This window comes from Ursus maritimus, unplaced genomic scaffold, assembly GCF_017311325.1.
Source record: "Ursus maritimus isolate PB19 unplaced genomic scaffold, ASM1731132v1 scaffold_23, whole genome shotgun sequence".
Taxonomy (NCBI): Eukaryota; Metazoa; Chordata; class Mammalia; order Carnivora; family Ursidae; genus Ursus; species Ursus maritimus.
Genome location: NW_024424786.1, coordinates 19,684,827 through 19,705,456, shown reverse-complemented (window position 1 = coordinate 19,705,456; position 20,630 = coordinate 19,684,827). Strand labels below are relative to the sequence as shown.

The 20,630-nt window shown below is 49.8% G+C and overlaps 1 protein-coding gene across 1 annotated transcript in view; it reads right to left on the bottom strand.

The window, feature by feature from the left end:
• Positions 1–622: 622 nt before the first annotated feature.
• The window catches only part of KIAA1549L (KIAA1549 like), a 121,096-nt gene continuing 101,088 nt past the window's right edge, over positions 623–20,630 (bottom strand). The window contains exons 17-20 of the mRNA XM_008686828.2: positions 9,823–9,920; positions 7,210–7,358; positions 6,006–6,157; positions 623–1,048 (exon numbers count right to left, since the gene is read on the bottom strand). Coding sequence (XP_008685050.2) covers positions 767–1,048; positions 6,006–6,157; positions 7,210–7,358; positions 9,823–9,920 — 681 coding nt within the window. The 3' untranslated portion in view covers positions 623–766. The remainder of the gene's footprint in view (positions 1,049–6,005; positions 6,158–7,209; positions 7,359–9,822; positions 9,921–20,630) is intronic.

Genomic DNA, 20,630 nt, shown 5'->3' with positions numbered 1-20,630 from the left:
GCTCTTAGCACCGATTCTCTTCCAGTGCGATCTGACCTTGCGGGCGCTCAAAACGACCTTCTCGAAAACCCGTCAGCCCAAACCCACCATCCCCTCCGTCCTCTCTTCCGCGGCCTTTGTTCAATGAACGGGAGGAAAAAAGAGTCAGGACTATTTACAGGTGTAGTCACGGACAGTACTGATTTTCATCCAATTCATCTGACTTTGAATCTGAGCCTTTAAAAGCGAAGGGCTCCAGTCTCTTGGCTGGAGTCCGCGCCTCCTCCGCAGCTCGACGCGGGTTTAACGGTCGCGGTCACAACGGTCGCGGTGACGGCTGACCGAGCGGGCGCGCGCTCTGGCGCGGGACCGACGCCTGCTGTGCCTTTAACGCAGAAAGAGTTAACATGCAACTCACCGAAGACAGGGCAGTGTCCTCCCCCTTCTGGTGACTTAGTGAAGTGTGGCATTGGACAGGGATCTGCGGGTCCGCGAGGGTCTCTGGTGACTAAGGCTCCACAGGGAAAGAACACCCACAGTTCAAACAGCTAACGTCACAGGATAGCAAACACAGGGTCCCACGCGGGGACCTCTTGACGCAGTCAGCGGAAGAAGCCCAGAACCCAGTTGGTCCAAAGTCTCCTCCGTCGCCCAGAAGCCCCCCTGTTCACCTTTCCAGAGGCTGAGAGAGACTCCCACGTGGTCTAGGCCTCAAGTCCCAGCAGGTCAGGCCGAGCCACCGGAAGACGGTTTCCTCGGAGTCTGGAAGTTCCACGGGGCTGAGGTGTTAGACCTGGAACTCAAACATGTCTGTCTGTTTCTTGGCCAGCTTGGCCACCTCTTCCCGGATGGCCTTCACGAGGGCCGCGGTGGAGATGTTGGTCAGGGGCGCGTCTGCCGGGTCGTTCTCGGCCAGGCTCTGCTGCGAGGCCGCGGCGGACGGCCCCGGGGCCTGCTCCAGGCTGGGGTGCATGCCTGCCGGCTGGCTGTACTGCCGAGGGAGTCTGGAGGGAGAGCTCTGCTGATAACGGGACCGGGGGTAAGCCTCGATGTACCCTGGGAGGGGGACCTGCACAGGGCGTCGGGAGAGAAAGGAAAGGGCCCGGGATTAGGAAGGGGCTCGAGTCATGGGACACGCTTGATACTGGACACAGGGGGCGGATTGAAGACGAGGGAAGAGACTCAGAAGAAAATGCGGACCTTGCACCATTGTACACACATCAAACCTGGAATCTGTTTAGAAAACGGGTAATTTGGACTCACTTGCTGGGTGGATGAATGAAATAGGGGTTTTGAACTTTGCTGCAAACAGCTGGAACGTACCTGAGTCTACACCTGAATCTACCTGGCTACCTTTTTAATGTAAGCACAACCCAGCAAACAGAAGTGCTGCTCTTCGCGGACTCAGAGAACTCAGGGATTCATTACCGACGGGTCACTGCGAACGGTGAAGGAGCCCTGTGCTAAAGGGCTTTCCACACGTTGTCTCATTTGACTCTCAAAGCAACGACCCAGCAGGCAGATACTGTCATCCTTATTTTACAGAAGAGGACACTGAAGCAAAGAGTGCCACAGTCTTAGGTGACATGGTTAACAGGCCGCTGAGACACGCTTGGAGCAGGTCTGTCTGGCGCCAAGGGCTGGGACTTAGTCACTGCACTGTTTTGGATCTGGAATGTGATCTGGGTTCCTTGAAAAATTTCTTTTTATTAAATGTGGAAGACACAAACTTCGATGCTTACACATACGGACGCTTCTAGTACTAAGGACACGTCAGTGATTTGGAGTTCAGAATTAACTTTCCCACAGAAACAGTGCTACACGTGGGGAGGCTGTTCCACAGGAACCCACAAGAGGCCTTCATATCCCACGATGCTAGCTGGAGCCTGCGGGATGGGTGCCTGTGGACAACAAAGGCACAGGGTGCTGTGGGGAAGGGACACGTGTGGGGAGTCAGGCGGCTTTCCGGGAGACGCAGCTTAGCGGGGGCTGGAAGATGAAGAGGCTGTTGCCAGGAAGACAAGGTGGGAGGGTTCTTCCAGCAGAGGAAATGCAAAGGCAGAGGCATGGGGATGCATAGAGGAGGGTGTACCCAGGAAGCTTCGAAGAGTTCGGACTGATCAGAGAGGGTGTACGGGGTGTGGGAGAAGCTCAGGGAAGACAGACAGGCAGGGCCAGATCAGAAATGAATGCCAGGCTACGGAGTTCAGTTTTCTATGGCACGCTTCTGAGAAATACGGCATGTGCCCATGGAGTAGGATGGGGTTGGGTGATGAGTCAGAAATTTCGGATGGGCGACTGCATGGCAGGAAAGCAGCCTCCCTCACTCCCCGCCTGAGATGTCCTGACGACCCTCCCGAGCAGGCAGCTGAGATGCACGCCTGATGCCTGGCCTGTGGGAGCATCAGTGGGGTCAGGCGGGGGAGGGGCCTGTATTTTAGAAAGGACGCTCTGGAGGTAGATCTACTGGAGGTCGAGAGAGTTCTGAGGCTCTGTCCACGGGCTAGGGGAGGGCCGGGGAAGACCCGAGTGAGGGAAGAGGTAAGAGGATGGATGTCCCAAAGGCTGGGGCTTTAGTTTCCCAAGACCTGGCAAAGACAAAGTAGCAAATGGGTGCTAATGGTGGGTTTTCTACACAAGGGCTGTACATATTTCCCTTGCATCATAGAGGAAAACCAGAGTCGAACTGTCTGTGTCCTTGGGCCGCAAGTGCTGGGAATGCACAAGGGATTGTGGGGAACCAGAACCAAGGCCAGGACAGGGGACCGACATATCAGGTCTCAGCTCGAATGTCTTTTCTTCCAGGACACCCTCCCCTGCCCTACATTAGCCAAGGGCTCCTTGTAAGATGCTTCCACGCGGTTTCTCTAGAGTCAGTCAGCGCTCATCACATCACCTGTCTCAGGCCGTCAACTTCGTAAGGCAGAACTGCGTCTTGCTTGCTCGTCACTGTGCCCCAGTGCCCAGCATTATGCATGGTACACAGCAGGGAGACTCTCAGAACTTGGGGTTCTGGGGAACACAGTTGAAAATCACTGAAGGATGTCCAGGGGCTGCCATATGTTTGTGAGGGAAGCTGTCCTGTCCCCTTACCCTGCATTTCAAGTTCAGCTGAGCGGAGGGTCAGTGCCCAACTCTTGAGACCCCTCACTCTGCAGGGTCAGTGTCTTGGTGCCAGTGGCTGGTACAGGCAAGGGTGTGGAGACGATGAGGAGATGAGAAAGTCTTTCTCCCCTAATGGTAGATCCACGCTGGAGCCATCTTGTTGGCCAAAATTCAGGTCTGGCAAACACCACTCCTTCCCCAGGCAGTGCCCAAGGCAGGCATCACCCATGGATCACAGCACACCGCTCCCAACCCTTCTCCCGCCAGCACCAGGATGACACCTACTTATCAAGCGTAGGCGGAGGTGATTTGCTCTGAGCTAGCCCCTGATGTCTGGACACCTGGGGCCAGGACAGTCAGACACCCAAAGGATGGTGGGGGTTTTCTCCTTCTCACATGGGTGTGGAAGTGTATGCCACCCCTGCCCCAGTTTCTCAGGCTGACAACTGGTCCCTCTGAGCTTCCAGCACTTTCTTTCGTGTGTGAGAAAGCCCCTGTACTCCCCGCTGTGGTTCCTGGCTACTGTGCTCCATGCACGGACACGCCACCCCGCTTAACTGCAGGTGGTAACTGGGCCCCAGGAAAGACCCACTTAGGCTGCAGTGATCATGCGTCTTTAAAACAACTAACAGAAAACGGACTCCCCCTCACACCGAGAGGGGTGGGCCCCGAATGGCTTGAATCATCCTGTTAGGAAGGTTGGGTTTTGATTTGTTGGGTTCCTGTTCCCTCATCTTGAAGGCAATACGAACCCCAAAGGCATCTGGAAGCGGCCAGTAGCCCGGCTAAGCTATCATCTGTGTCTTGAGGGCAAGGGCCAAAGTTTTAGAAAATACTTCCGTGGACTCCTGCAGAGTACCCAGCGGGAACTTTCCATGCAGAGGGTGAACTGACAAAGCCGTAGGTCTACTGCTTAACTGTCGCAAGTTAAGTATCATCTATTTTCTGAAAAGCACACATTGTGTTTAGACTGGGAGTGGAATTATGGAGTCAAGAAAGCTCTAAACTGATCAACTCATACTCAGTGATTTCAGCTGTTTAAAATAGCCGAGCACGACAAAGGAAGCAGAAAAAGGCCCACAAACAACCAAAACAGATGCCATAAAGTCTCACGTTAAGATTTGTAGACTTCACAATGGGGAATCCCTACAGTTACTCTTAAAGCTTATTTACTCCAACTTGACAATTCTAATGCGCTCAGACAGGCTTCATTTGCGGATAACAGCCCATTAGGAAAAGCATATGTAAGGGTGAGTGTATCTGTGGACGTGGGGACACTGACAGCACAGAAGGTCTGGGTGGGAGCAAGGACAAAAAGAGAAAAACCATATTGAGCCTTGTAGTAACTCTAAAACATACAGTGTGGTGTAGGGGCAATAACCCTAACACCAGAGCCCACCTTACAAATGTCATCTTACTATAGAACGGCGTAACGATGAGGCCGAATCATTTGTTAGAGACAAATTAAATTATGTTCCTCTTTTAAAGAAGGAGGGAAGGGTATAATTCATTCCAGATTTTCTTTTAAATGCAAGACAGCATATATTTTAAGTGCTTTGAAAATTAAAAGGATAAGCTTTGCTCATCAGGAAAATTAATATACACAGGATAGCTTTACCCCAGTGGTGGTGTTCAGAGGTGGCATCACTGTGATAAGAATATCCACCAACGCCAAGGCTAAGTTGAACCTGTGGAGGTAGAAAGTACGGACCCCGGGGGTTTGGACAGAGAGAAAAGATGACCCGGGCCTTGGGCATCAACATGTCTGCTGAATCTAGGCTATATTTCAAATGTTGAGAAACCCTAAAATGACACACAGCCCCAGGGTCCCTCAGGTTGAGCCTGGGAGGCAACCTGCCTTTCTTATCCATGGTGGATGGTCTCACAGAGGGAGGGGGCCAAACCACACTAGGGGCCATCATTGTGCTATTTTTGTTTGCTTGATTTTTTCACTTAGCAGCCCTTGACAGGTGACTCAGAGGCAGGTTTGGGTGTGACTATCCAGGTTCAGCTGGTTGCTGCCTCCTTTTGGTGTAGGCTAGGCCAGGTCCACTGCACCATATATTCCTACTCCCGATGGAGGATGGAACCGGGCGATCATGACAAGACAGTCCTTTGCTGGAGGTCCAGCAGAATGCCTAAGGATCCACATGCCACGTAACTCAATCTTGAGTTTCTAAAACTGGACTTTCTGGTATTTCATCTAAAATTTGTATAGAATTTAGGGCGCCTGGGTGGCTCAGTCGGTTAAGCATCTGCCTTTGGCTCAGGTCATGATCCCAGGGTCCTGGGATCGAGCCCCCTACTGGGCTCCCTGATCAACGGGGAGTCTGCTTCTCCCTCTCCTTCTGCCCCTCCACCTGGCTCATGCTCTCTCCCTCCCTCTCAAATAAATAAATAAAATCTATAAATAAATAAATAAATAAATAAAAATAAAAGGAACAAAATTAATAAAGGCTTTGGAGCCAGCAGGTTTGAAATTTGGCCTGAGCACCCTCCTACAGCTGTGTGGCTTTAGACAGTTCGGTCACCTGACTCGGTCCTAGTTTCCACTTCATGGGAATCATAACACCTACCAGATAGGATTGTTGTGAAGATTAAATAATATAAATAAAACATCGAACATGGTGTCTGGGACATAGAAAACACTAAAAAAATGATAGTTATAATAAAAATTTATTTGATTAAGGTCAGCCCGCTAGGAAGAGGTAGAACCTGGACTGGGAGGCAGGTCTCAGGTCCCTCTATCAAAAGATATCCCACCTGACCACACTGTCTCCCCTAGAATGGCCGACCTTAACCCCCTGGTTGGTGGGAAGCGGGCTGAAATAACAAAACACTGTCTCAACCTCTCACCCATTTTCTCCCTCAAATGTGTCCAGCAGGGAATAAGATTGTGAGGGAATCAGCAAGGGTCTCACCGAATCGGCCCACTGGCTTGGGAGCTCATTCTCTCCTGCATAGGACATCCAGGCCTGGTTCCTGTAGGACGAGGGAGGCGTCGGAATGAAATAGCCGGTAAAGCCGGGTCTGTTGGCAGCTGGAATGGCGAACACTGCCGGCACCGTATTACCTGGCGTGGAGGAGACGGATGGGGAAGATTAGCCCAGCACCCTACCTCCTGGGCTGCCATGTGCACAAGCTGGGGGAAGCTGGGAAACAGAGGGGAACTCTGGCATGGGGGGAGGGGGTGATGATGAGCGGTGCAGACTTCCACCTGCAGCCCTAGCCCCGCCCACCTGCGCAGTCCTCTGCTGTGATGAAGCAGACCTGGTTTTCTAGAGAAATGATGGCCCAACTCCCCTCCCCAATCCCCCATCCCCGTCCCAACACCCCTGACCTCCTGCAAGAAGGGACACCTCAGAGTACAGATATTTTTCTCCCAGGGGGAAGAGGTATATTTAAAAAGGCAAGAAAAGGAACCCAAAGGAATGGATTCCACTGATGGGATTTCTGGACACAGTGAATGCTTTAGTAAGTGTTGGCAACCCCGTGTTTGCAGTTTTAGCCTCAAAGGTATGCTTTGAAAAGACTCAAAAAACCAATTAGGGCATGGATAAATCTTGATGTTCATTTCAGCACTGTTTGTAGTAGCAAAAATTGGAAACAACCCACATGTCCTTCCTTAGGGGAAAGGATAAACTGTGGCGTATCATATCATTGACACCATATGGCAGTTTACACAAACGAACTAGATCTCCACGTACCTACCCATCTTGAACACAAGGCCGAGTCAAGAAAACAAATGCAGAAGGAGACGCATAGCTTGACATCACTTGTGTACGTGTAAAATGCCAACAGTGTTCATATACACGACTGCATATACATATGTAGCAAAAAGTTCAAACCCTCCATGTGGGGATTTGAGAAGATACCCTGACTATAACACGTATCTTCCTATTTTGTCATATTTCAGAGTTTTTAAAGAAATAGAACAGTAGCTCTTCTAGCCAGGGCTGCTGAAGTCCAACACGCAGCTGCCTCGATGGCTGAGGATGGCAGGTAGCAGGTGGCGAGTGTGAATTTGGGGGGTGGAGGAGTGCAAAGAGCACACACAGCACCGGGGTGGGGGTGGGGCTGGGGTGCATCGCCGGCTTTTTTCCAGGCGTTTCTCCTTTTGCCCACCTGAGTAATTTAAAGCCGACTGATCCAACTGCGCCACGGACACGGGGCCTCGGGACACCTGCGCGAAGGAGGCGCTGTCGTGCAGCTGGGCCGGCTCGGGCCCCGCGGACTCGGCCATCCTGGTCTTGCTGCCCACGTCTGACGTGGACCTGGGGGGCGGAGAGGGGCTGCGTTAGCCGCTCCCCACTCCCGCCACCGCACCACCCAGAAGTTTCCCCCGCCTGTCACTTTGGGGTTACCTCTGCAGACGCGAAGGCCTCCAAGCCCCACGGGGGTGGGGTCCTCAGGCCAGGATTTGCCCCCGAATTACAAAGGAGGCCAGGGCACCCAGACCCGGAGCAGCCGTCGTGGTGGCCCAAGCTGGAGTCATTTTTAGATATTCAAGGTCAGTGTTCCCCCGAGGGTGGCTCTTGTGTCTCTGGGGAGTAGCCCACTTAATTTCCACATAAAAATAAGCCAGGCAATTAGCGCTGGGTATTAGCGGGGGATGGTCGGCCTGGGAGGGGATGACATCATCAGTGGCCAATGAGAAGCCTCCGTCTGGAGTGCACGGCCGCCCCCTCTTCAGGCACCAGGGCTGGTGACCCGCGAGCGCTCGGAGGACCACGTTCCCTGCTGTTGCTGCTGCTGCTGGCGGCAAGAAGCCCAAGACTCCGGGAAGCTCGGGCTGCTCCCAGAAGCAGGAGCCCAGCACTTTCTAGGCGTTATGAATGACACTTTTTTTTTTTTTTTTTGGTCCCACAGGCAAGCAGAGAATCCAGCCCATTAAACACATCATATTTCCACTTAGTGCTCAGAAAGCCAGTAAGAAGAGGGCTGCCTGGGCGCCACGGGGGCCAGCCTCTCCCCCTCTAAAAGGGTGCTTTAGCCAGTCTCTATCCTACCCTTCACAGAGGGACTTCAGGCTCTCCGAAAATTAAAATGGAAGGAGGCAAAGGCAGACACAGCAGGTGGCAGGCTGCCCGCCCATATGGCCACCCTCTGAGCAGCGGAGTGTCTGTCACTGTTAAGAGCAGAACAGAGCCACAGCAAGGCAGCTGGACCCAGAGGCAGAGGTCTGGGCTCTAGCTTCCTCCCCCTGCTGAGCCTCAGTTTCCCTGTCTATGAAACAAAAGGGGGTGGATGACCCCCTCTCCAAGGCTCCTCCCTGCCCAAATCCTCTGAGTCTAAATGGAAAGCAGGGGCCTGCTGATATCTGGCAAGATGACAGACAGTGTGGAAGGGTGTGGGAGGAGACGGATGGTTGAGAGAAGAGAGAAGAAACAGATACTGTCCCTTAGCAAACTGGCCACAAATGACTGCTGTGCAGCTCCTTGCATTAGAACTCTCAGGAGTAATTAAAGCCCCCCGCCCCCCCTGTATTGCCCAGGGAGAGTGAAACACAGAGGTCGGATGATTTGACTCAACATCAGGGTGGGTGCTGGAGGCTTGGTAGTGTGGGGTCTCCCTTCTTTTCTCGATCCCGCCCCTCTTTCTCCTGGTTGCTCTCTCCCACATCCTTGGCTTCCTGCATACTATTCCAGGCATCCGCTACTAGTTTAGGAAACCCTTCCCAGAAAATTCCTGGGTTCTGCTCCATACACTCAGCTCCCTTGAAGGAATTCCAGAGTCTCTGCGATCAGTTAGGCCCTTGCCCTCATTTTACAGACAAGGAAACGGGGGGCCAGTGAGTTGAGACAACTTGCCTAGGGTTACACAGCAGGTTAGGCTGGAACCCTGGTGTGCGGCTTCCCACCCCGCCCTGAGCTCCACAGCAGTCAAGAGCTGGTGTCTACACACCACTTGGCGTTCTAAACCGCTGGAAATGAGGGTAGGGTCATTTCTGGGGGAAACTCATTTTTCTTCACCATTTTCACAAAGGTCAGACCTGTGGTCCCCAGCTAGGGTGTGGCTAGCATGTTGGCGGGAGGCTGGGGCAGGTGGGCCAGGGCACTGGCCTATCTCTATCCGAGGGCACAGCTGTTTCTTTAATCCTGGACCTGATGCCTATTCCAGCATCTCCCAGTGCTCATGGATTTTTGTATTTCTTGCCTATCTTTATTGAAAACATGGGCTCGTCATATTATTACAGAACAAAGACGCTATCTTTATTACATCTGCGTTATAGCTTTCTAGCGGAATTTCTCTCTTTATGCGTATCCGAGTTCATGTGCTCTCAGCCTCCTGTCTTGGGAGTCAGGAGTGAGAGTGGGTGCCCAGACATGCCGCTCCTGGCCTCTTGGACACCACCCCCAAATGACAAAGGGACTTCTGGGCGCACACATGTGCCAGGAGCTGCCCAGACTGGAGTTGGCCGTTGTAGTGGCCTGAGCTGGAATAATTTTCAGACGTTGAAGGTCAGGGTATGAGGCTTTCAGGGTATGGGTTGGTTGACCTTGGGTTTCTTCAATTGTGGGTTCTACAAGACTTCCACTTCAAATGGTAAGAAAGTTGGTCAACCCTCTCCGAGTTCCTACTTCCTTCATGGTACTCGGGACACCCCAGGCACATGCTTGTTTGCGCAGCTGATGCGCCCTGAGTGGGGCAGGCACGAAGGAAATCCATCAGGCCAGAGCACACGGGACTAAACCCTTTCCAGACATTCCAAACAAGGCAGAGAAAGGAATGTGTTACCGCCTGAGAGAAGCAACAGCCACAGGGCCAGTCCGGGGAGGTACAGGTGGGGGGGGAGAGCCCATGACCATTTCAGGAAGCTGGGAAAACCTGTATGCCTGTGAAAGAGACAAGCAAGAGAGGAAGATGTGTTAAAATGCAGTGTCGATCAGCACACAGGTTCTTCTTACTGAAAAGGAAAGTAGGGGCGACTGGGTGGCTCACTCGATTAAGCGTCTGACTTTGGCTTCGGTCATGATCTCGGGGTCCTGGGATCCAGCCCTGTGTCAGGCTCTGTGCTCAGCGGGGAGTCTGTTTGTCCCTCTGCCCCTCACCCTACCCCCCCCCCTTGTGCTCTCTCTCTCTCAAAAAAATAGGCTTTAAAAAAAAAAAAGGAAAGCAGGCTTCCAGGTCAGATTTTCCTTCCTTCCTCCAACTCTGCCCTTCGATCTTCCTTATGTAGCCTTCTCTTCGATCCCATCTCCAGCCATGCTCCCCTGTGCTTGGGCCACGGTAGTCATGGAATCCTTCAGCTGAGCTTAGAGTAAGCCAAATGCTTTCCTGACTCCGGCTTTTGTACATGCTGCTGCTTCTCCCTGGGATGCTGTCTCCCAGTTCTTCCCAGGGTTCCTTCATCTCATTCAGCCAGCCCCCCACTCCCCTAGAGCCCCAGTTAATCTATCTCCATATTCTGCTTTATTTTTTGCCATAGCAATTGTCACTCTCTGGTATTATATCATTGCTTGTTTATTCATTATCTGCCCCCATCTAGAATGTAACGAGGGCGGGAGTCTTACCGTTAGCTATATCCTCATGCTTGCAATGGTGCCTGGTATATCACACATGATCAATAAATAGTAGATGGATGGATGGATGGATGGATGAATCATTGAGTGCATTTTACTTTCTCACTCATGGAAAGCAGGTTTAGTGGAGGAAAGCAATGGGTTTAGAGTCAGGAAGTATGGGTGGAGGTCCTAGTTTGCTGATAAATAGACTTTATGTCCCTAAGCAAGTTAGGTGGACCTCTCTGGGCCTCGCTGTCCTCTTCTAAAATGGGGACAAGGATGGCTGGCTCCGAGGGGTGCTAAGAAGATCAGGCAAGTCAGTGTAAGCATTTCACAATCTGTAAGGCACTATTCAAAGATAAAGGATTGGAACTGTCACAAAAGTGTTTAATCAACACATGAGGGGATAAAAGGAAAACAGTCAGAGATAGACAGGATCAGAGAGCCAGGCCACAGCCTCTTTTAGTGAGAGAATCTAGAAATGCTCTCTGGGAAGACAAAGCTTAACTTGTGCTTCTCATTCATCTTTTTCTTTAGGTATCATGCCTGCTAGATCTCTTGAGGAACAAGCTGACAAGACTTTAAGCCTGAAGGCATCAGGACAAAAAGCAGCAGCAGAGGGAATCCATAAATAGGGTTCTTTGAACTGAATGAGGTCTTCTCCCCTGCAGCATTATGGGAGACTACATACTTAGAAGGGCCGACCCATGAGCTAACAACTAGAGCTTAGATGAAACATTCCTCTTAATGCACTGTGGGAATTGCAAGATGTAAGGGAAACCTCAAGGACCCTACCACTACCCACTCCCTCCTCCCACACACACCTCAGCAAACTGAAACAAAACCATGAGCTGAAACCAAAGATAGAAATAGTAGTAAGCAAATATGAAAGGTGGGGTTGCCTGGAAAACAAGTGCCATGTTGGCAAATGATTAAGAGATCAAGCAAGGGGGTGGGGCTAGTGAAACAGATACTCACAACCAACCTGCAAGGGGCTGATATTGGTCCCTTCCATGGAGGGAGGCCGGTAGTGCTCCCACACTCAGGCTGGAGCAATTGTAAGTCCTCTTTGGAGGCGATCTCCCTAAACCAGGCTCTCAGGAAAGGCACAGATTAAGATGAGCAGACAGCAGCTCATAATCAAAGACCAGAAAACATAGGTGAAAGTCAGGAGAAAAAAACCAAACAACAGATTTAGATCTTTAAGGACTTAAGAGTTTAAAATTTCTAGCTATGAAACAGAAAAAAGAAGCGTAAAAAATGTTTGTAAAGAATAAATGACCAGACAGAGACACTCTCAGGAACGATCAGGAAGATTTGAAAAAGAACAAACAGAACTTTAAGAAGTGAAATGTAATTACTGAAAGAAAACACTCAACATTGGGGAAAGGGGGGCGCCTGGGTAGCGCAGTCGTTAAAGCGTCTGCCTTCCGCTCAGGGCGTGATCCCGGCGTTCCGGGATCGAGTCCCACATCGGGCTCCTCTGCTGGGAGCCTGCTTCTTCCTCTCTCACTCGCCTGCTCTGTTCCCTCTCTCGCTGGCTGTCTCTCTGTCACATAAATAAATAAAATCTTTAAAAAAAAAAAAAACATTGGGGAATGAAGTAATTGATGTGCCACAGATGAAGAGAAAATTAATAAACTAGAAAATGGAATTGAAGAAATTACCAAGAGTGAAGCACAAAGAGATAAGATAGAAAATATACAAGAGCAATAAAAAATATGGAGGACAGAGTAAGAAGGTCTAACATGCAGTGAATCAAAGTCCCAAAGTCCCAGAGAGGAAGAGAGGCTATATTTAAAGAAGCAATGCCTAAGAATTTTCCAGAATGGATAAAATCAATGAATTACTAAGTTCAGGAAGTACAACGGATCCCAAGCAGGATAAATAAAACACACACCTGGATACACTGTACTGAAACGGTAGACTGCTGAAGCAAAGAGAACATCTTAAAAGCAGCCAGAGAGAAAAGGCATATCATCTACAAAGAGATGACATTTTTTTTTTTTTAAGATTTTATTTATACATTTGACAGAGATAGAGACAGCCAGCGAGAGAGGGAACACAAGCAGGGGGAGTGGGAGAGGGAGAAGGAGGCTCCCAGCGGAGGAGCCTGACATGGGGCTCGATCCCAGGACTCCAGGATCACGCCCTGAGCCGAAGGCAGACGCCCAACAACTGAGCCACCCAGGCGCCCCAAGAGATGACATTTAGACTGACATTGGACTTCTCAACATCACCCAGAAGACCATGGAATGCAAAGTGCTCAAAGAAAATAACTGTTGGCCAGGGAGTGTATCAGCAACGCTAACTTTCCAGAACAAGAATGAAAGAAAACATTTGCCCAGATCTAAAGGTACTGGCTAGATCAATCTAGAAAGCTACATTACCACACTGCATTTTGACTTTTTGAGCATCAATCAATGATGTATGCTAAGATCATGGTCAGGGAACCAAAATCTGAAGCACCACTAGATCCTAAGCTCCTTGGGTTTCAGCAACCACGGTGCCCCTACCTCATAAGCAAAATGCTTTGCACCTAATAGTGCCAAGTAAGTATTTGCTCAATGAATGTTGAGTGAACCGGAGTCAGGAGACCCAAATTCTCTTCTTGATTCAGCCGTTCACTTTCTGTAGTCACGTCATTCAGTCTCTCTGCCCCTCAGTTTTTGTTTGTTTTTCATTTTCCTTGTGAAATAAGGCATTGGAGTAGCTGATGGGCTTCCAAGCAAACTTTTCTATAGCCATGAAATCACTAGGACATAACCTGAATACATAACCAGATTAAAGCAGAGCTTCCCTGGTTGAAGTTGTTGAGGGCGGGTGCTGGTGAATTTGGCTCTTCACTTACCTGCATGATGACACCCTGGGACCTCCCTGAACTCTAAGGTTTAGAAGAGAGTTTGAAAATCATTATCTTGGAAGTCCCTTCTGGCGTGTACTCCATTATTATCAATAAACCATCAAGCGAGGACATGTGTTTCCCAAAATAGAGAAAGGGGTTTATAGCCCCTCTTCTCTCTTCTGGCCTCTCTCACGATACTCGGTAGAGGAGACAGACGACCTATTTTTATCCCTGATTCCTGGAAGGCTTAGTCTATGCTCAACACAGTTTTCCAGCCAAGAAAAAGTCTTTCTATGCCTGTGTCTGGCCTGTAGCACTTCACCAAAGAATTGATTAAAAATTCTGAACTTTTGGTAAGAACCAAGGGAATTCCTTTCTTTGGAAGATTTTTCCAGATACAAGCAAGGCTGCACAGGAGATCAGACAGTCTCCTTTGGGCTATATCCTCAGGGCCCTGGGGTAGGCACAGGGGTCACATAAAAAGTAGAGCCTGTGCCCTGTGCTTGGGGACTGAGAGAATGACCTCTCCTAGTGTCTTCCCCCTCCCTCTGCGCAGGTTCCCCAGACTTCTAAGCCCTCACATTCTGGTTTCTCTTGTTATGTATTTGGGAACTTGGCTTCCTGCTGGCTGCACTGTGACTGGGATTTCACTGGAAGCTACTGCTCGAAACTGTTGCCTGCTTCCAAGTTCCCTGCTCCCAAGTTCCCTGTTCCATGACAGTGGCCATGAGGTATCCAGCCTGGCACCCAAGGACACCATCTTTTGGGATCCCTGCCCTCTGGCTAGGAAGGAGATCAGAGACTCAAGAATGGAAGGCAGTTTTTTGTAAATAGGCCTGAGGTCTCTGAGGTGGAAGGAACCTGGATGTGACTAGACCAGGCCATTCTTTGGACTTAGAAGTTTGGTTGTAAGAGTAGAAGGGAAAAGGTGGTTAAGTAGTCTGCTCAAAGTTTCAGTTGTGATGTCCTTGGGAGGTGATGGGAGTAAGTCAAGGCCATCCTCTCAGTAATCTTAGTAGAGAGTAAGCCCAGGTGAGACCCACTATGTGCTGGTCCCTCCTTGGGCATATGCACCCATCCAGAAGCAGGAATGTGGTCAAGATCAACCTCAAGGGGAGCGCTATGGGGATGATAGGTCAAAGGGGGCAGCCTGCAGCTGGAGGGATAGGTGAGAGGGTCTCAGGCTTTGCACTGGTGGGGGAAGGAGGACTGAGAGGCCACAGTCAGCTCACCCTCATTGGAGGCTTTTATCCAGTACCAGGAAGCCAGCCCCAGGTCATACTGGACGCACCAATCTCTCCATACCTGCTAACAGTGCTGGGTTGCCCTGCGTGGTGCCCCCTCCAGTGCATTGTGCTGACCTGACAATACCGCTCCAGGCAAAACAGGCATCTCTGTGTGGCTGTAAATAGCTTTACATCCTGGCGTAGGAAGTAAAATCTTCCAGAAGGATAGTTCTTATTTAGTTGAAAACAGAGGACTTGGTAATTGGAGACTAAGGCCATGGGGAGCACCCTGGGCTTATCTTCATCTGTCAGTTCACCATGAGCTACTTACTGATAGAGTCATATCTAAGGCTTCGCAGGCCTCGGGATCATAAAAGGTTCAGGCTGGAAAGAGAGCAGGAGACATTGAGACCCTACCCCTTACCTTAACCAAGGGGATACTAAAGCCCGGAGAGGTAAACTGACTTGTCCAAAATCCCATAGCCAGTTAAGGGCGCTGTCTTGCAACTCTGAGCTAAGGGTGGTGTGGTAGAGAGGGCATGATTTTGAGATCAGACAAAACCAGGGTTGAATCCTGGCTTAATCCTTACCAGCTGCTTGACCTTGAGTAACTTATCTTGTCTGTGCCTACTTTCTCACTTTCTCACTTTCCCAGGTGATGGTGGTTAACAGTATTACACCCCCATGCCAAAGGCTGTTTGAAAGGCTCATTTTATATGTTAATGTAACATCTGGCACACAGTGGGTCCTCTGTAAGTAATATTCACTTCCTTCTGAGACAGGGTAATCTTTTGATATAGTAATTGTAGTAATCGACACTTTTTTCTCCCCACAATTGCTGAAATCCAGGGCCCCTCCCCTACCCCAAGCAGCAAGGGCATGCCACCCTCCTGCCCCAGGGAAGGAAGGCCATAGCCACGGCCACTGAGGAGCCAGTCATTGGAGTTTCCATAGCCAAAACTATTGAATTTAGGATTTTGAATATCAAAAACCTAATCGTTAAAGCACTCAAGGCCTAAAGTTGTTGCTGAAAGAGATTTGCAAGAAGAGAGGTACATTTAGACTACTCTGCCCCTAGATAGGTAAACACCCTTGGGTTGGGAAGGGGAGAAGAGTGGGAGGGAAGCCAAAGGGCTTAGATGTGATGGGTCTGGAGAAGGGGCTCTAGGTCCTGTCTGCTCTGGAGGGGGGCGGGGAGAGGCTAATATGAGGAAGATGCTAGAGAGGGGAGAGGGATAGGATATGTGTGTGTGTGTGTGTGTGTGTGTGTGCGCGCGCATGTGTGTGTGTGACAGAGGGGGAATGAGCATACGCAAGATTGGCAGGAAGGGGGGAGGGGTCGGACAGAGCGTGCAAACAGGAGGCCCAGGATCCAGCTGTCCTCCTCCTGGACTAACAGCTGGAGACTAGATGGGAACAAGGACTTCTCAAGGATGCCAGCCAGAGTAGTTCGATGAGGACAAACTGATCAGGCATCAGATTCTGATGCCTTCTTCCCATCCCTTCACCATGCTTTGCACCATGAAGGACCCCGCAACAGCTCAACCCAGGGGTAGGGAGGGAGACCCTGAACTGAAATTGAGCTTTTGGCACATGGAGAAGAGAAAAATAAAGAAAGATATATGTCCTGCACCCCCTGAGTTTTGTGGGCTAAGTATTCTCCAGACTTCATCTCCTACCTCCCTTTCTCCCTTCCCAAGCAGCCTCCCGGATAAACTATGGTTTTTACTCACTTGATTTTTCTAAGCTTCGAGGGGTATGCCTTTGCTGGATGTTGGGCACTCAGCTGGTTTTCAAGGGGGCTTCCTCAGGGCAGCCCAGAGGCAAAGATCCCCACACCAAGGCTGTAGGACAGTGTGATAATGTGACCTGCCTTTAAGGACCCCCGAGAGTGGGACAGTGAGTGCCCCACCAACAGTGCCGGGGACAGACCCTCTCCTGGTGTTCCAACTGCCTCAAACCACCAATGACTTTGGAGCAACCAGACGTGGAGGGAGCCCAATAAAAACTGACATTGAATTTCCCACCCATCTGAACAGATGGGAGCTCAGACAGATTCAAATCAGATTTGGAGAAACATAAGAAACATAATTATTTCTTGAACCCAAGTGTTGCGGCCGATGCGGACTCATACCTGACAGGTCTGCATATCTCATCGACAGAGGTTTTGTTTTGATTTTGAGGGGAGAACAGGAAAAAAAAGCTGTGAAATTCTCGATTTCATTCTAATGGAGATGTCTCCCTTCCAAGCGGCAGTGATAGGAATGGACAAAATCCTCTCAGAGTCCGCTTCCTGATGAGGAGATCACACTCCGACGTTCTGGGGATCTGAGTCTCCTCAAAGTCTGGAAGACATCTCCAAGCCTCACTGCACCAAAGGGTGGAAAGTGCGTGGGCTTTGAAGTCAGACAGCTCTAGGCTCTAACCCCATGTTTGCCCTTGACAGCTGTGTGACCTTGGGCATGTTTCTTCAGGGCTCTGAGCCTCAGCTTCCTCACTGAGTACATGGGGATAATAATACTGACCTCATAGGACGCTTGTTAGAGTAGAAGAAGTAATGTCTACACAGCACCCAGCTTCGTGTCCGGTACGTAATGGGCCACTGCTGACGTGGTTATAATTATTACTGTTAGTTGCCCCTGGAAACCTCTAGTGGGGCACCTCTGACACCTTCCTCTGACACCAACGGGAAGGCTAAAGGGTATTTTCAGTCCACCTGACACAGACCCATTAGAGCTGCCGGCAAAACTGGATCGGTCATTAGGTGTGAAGTCCAATCTCTTCACAGATTCCAGGGGCGAAATACGATCGAGAGTCTCCCAGACTGCACTGCGGAAGTCCCAGGCTGCCAGCAGTAACCTTCCCCGTGATATGAGTGCCATCAGCCTGGCCTAGCCCATTTAAAACCGCCAGCTTCCAATTATCCCCGGCGGAGCTCCAAGCGTTCCCTTTGGGGACGCTGGAAAGTAATCACAGTTATCATTCTAAATTGCCACCTCTTCTGTTGATTTCCACATTATCATAGCACGAGGGGGCTCGGCAAGAACTTGGGTTAAGAATCATTATTTCTACTGTGTATTGTTAGCTGTTTTTTTTTTTTTTCCTTTTATGAAAATAGGGACCACATGTGTTGGCAAAAAGAGGAAGCCTTCACAACAAGAGAACTGCCTTTGATATTGTTCTGGTCTGATGGCCCATCTCTCTGCTGTGTTATTTCTCAGTTCTTTCCCAGTTTTCGGTGGCCTTAATGTTCGAGCCTAGAATGCTGATGTTGTTGCCCTTCCTGGCACCGCGGCCAACCCCAAATTATAACAAACAGAATGATCTAGGTTTTCATATGTTCCACCATGAATTTTGTAGATGGTTTTGTTACACTGAGGCACCATGGGTGCGGATTCCATCATCGGTTGGAAGACTCGTCCTGGTTGTTTAAGTTTTTCTCTCTGAAATCGGATCTCTCTGTGGATCCCCAGAGTCTGGCCTCCCGCCGGAGGGGCCCTGCTGTTCTTCAGAATCATCTTTCAACAGAAGTGAAGCATCTCTGCGACCCTCGGTTGGGGCACCCGGAGCATGCTCTTAAAGGGACTGAACAGAGCAGGAGGAGGAACAAGTGTAGTCTCAGAACTGTCAGGAGAAGGGGTATAACTAGTGCAATTCAGTGAAAAGGGCAGAATATTTTTATAATGATGACTACCATCGATCGAGCAATCTGAGGTGCTAGGCATCATTGGAAGCCCTATATATAAGTAGCAGGTGCTCCCCGGGGGCGGGACCGCGCTAAACATTTTCCATGAATGGCCACTTCACCCTCACAGAAGCCCTCTTATCACCACCATTTCATGGCCGAGGAATCCGAGGCTCAGAGTTGCAGCCACAGGCTACAGTCATGCAGCCGCTGTGTGCCCTTCTACTCTGGGCCGAGGGCAAGTCCAGGGATGGGGTCAATGTCTGGAGGTCAAGAAGGATGAGCCAGAGAAACTGAAGTCAGTGTGAAGCAATAGAGAATGGATACAGGTGACTCTTCTCAGGGGACAGACACTTCAGAGCTGCGTATAAATGTGGTAAGATTCAGCTGCTTTCTAAATCTCAGTGAGCAAAACCCCTTCTTCGCCCATAAGCGTGGGTACCGATTTAATGGACAATTAGAAAACTGTAATTGTGCAAACTATAACATGAGGCCCAAAGGAAAGTCTCTTACAGGTGATGGATTTGTAAGGCTCAGTGAGAATTTTTCCCTTTCTGAAAAAAGGATGTTTGGACTCCAAGTGATGGGAACATGGCCAGTGGTGGCCCCACAGTTGCTGACACCCTTCCGGAAGGTGGTGCTTCCTGAACGTACCAGCAAACTTCCCTGACGGTGGAGGCAGACTCAGATTCCTGAGATCTGGGCATTGCCCCAAAGTCTTCTATTCTAGCTTAAAGACTACTTTAAGAATTTTGCATTGTATTTACCCATATCTCAGCAAATGGGATGTAAGAAAGATGGCTGCTGTTTACCCCACGTCCTTCCTTGTCTGTACTCTCCAGGTTTGCCTATCACAGACGGAGAGGACAGCTCCAGTAATAACTAGCTCTCCTTCTGACACTGTCTTACTTCCTCAGCTGGCTTCTACCTAATGAAAGACCACACTGACCAGCAAACGTAAGTATCCTGGCCCATGTGGTCAGCCAGCTTCTCACTGCAGGTTGTAAGTTCGAATCCTTGTTGGGAGCCTAATGAGCGTGAGTCAAATTCCCAGGAGCCAATCCCCGTGGAGTGAATAGGTAAGATAGAAATTTCTGCACCTGCCAACCTAAGAACAAATGCTTGCAGACAATGGTCCCACATATACACAGCCATCCCACCCTAGAGGTTCAGTTCGAAATCAACCTCAGTCTCTCCTGCTCAAGCTTAGCCAACGGGAAAGGAAGGCTAGACACTGACATTCAAAGAGAGGGAACTGACAGAGGGGATGAGGAACAGGGTCAAGGCGCGACACCTCAGTGCCTTGGAGGAGAGGGAGGGATCTGGAGCAAAGGGGAATAAGGAAATTCACGACAGTGTGCGGGCTATGGAGTCACACAGCGTAGCAGCAATTTCTTAAGTGCCTGTGTGGTGCGGACCAGGGAGGGGAGGGGCGTGAGATTATCAGAGGGTCCAGAAGCCCACAGGTGTCCCAGATAGTCTACTGCAGATGAAAGAAACACTATGGATGAAGGGGTATTGTAACATTGCACGAGGGGCACAGCATGCTGGTTCTGAACACGGGCCCTGGTGCCGACCGCCTGGCTCTGGGTCCCAGCGGTGCCCCTTCCTGGCTGTGGGACCTGAACACATGTGTAACCTCAGTTCCCTCATCCGTAAAATAGGGATAAAACGAGTACCTGCCTCAGTGGCTTGTAGTAAGGTAAATAAAGTAAATAATGAGCTAGCATGATCAAGAGCATACCCATATACGTGATCAATACCTAATAAAACAACAACCGTTGGCTTTTGTTAGGTTATTACACATCTAAATGACAATTCATAAAGCTCTATTAATGAGTAACCCTCGGGGACAGGGCATAGACTATTACGAGGATGAAATCTATACACGCGCAATGCATTGTTCATTATGGTCCATGGTTTACCCATCTTTTTAAAAAGATATCTGTATATGCTCTGGTAATGAGTGAAATGCACGCTAATTAAAATTCTTGTTTAAATCATGGAAGCTTTCAGTCACTGGATGCTTTCTTCGATCCTGAAGTGCACTTACCAGCAAATGAAACAGGCATGACTGACATTGTGGTAGCATTTACTCTGCCCCTGGCATTCTATTCTAAGTGCCTCAGACAGACCGACTCGTTTAATCTTTACAACAACCCTAGGAAGTAGGTTATTTTTCTTGTTGATTTCACCTGTAGAGAATTTACAAGCTGTCTCCAAGGCTAGTGAGTAGTGGAACAGGGACTCAAAGTCAAACCACCGGCCTCCTGAGCCTCTGCTCT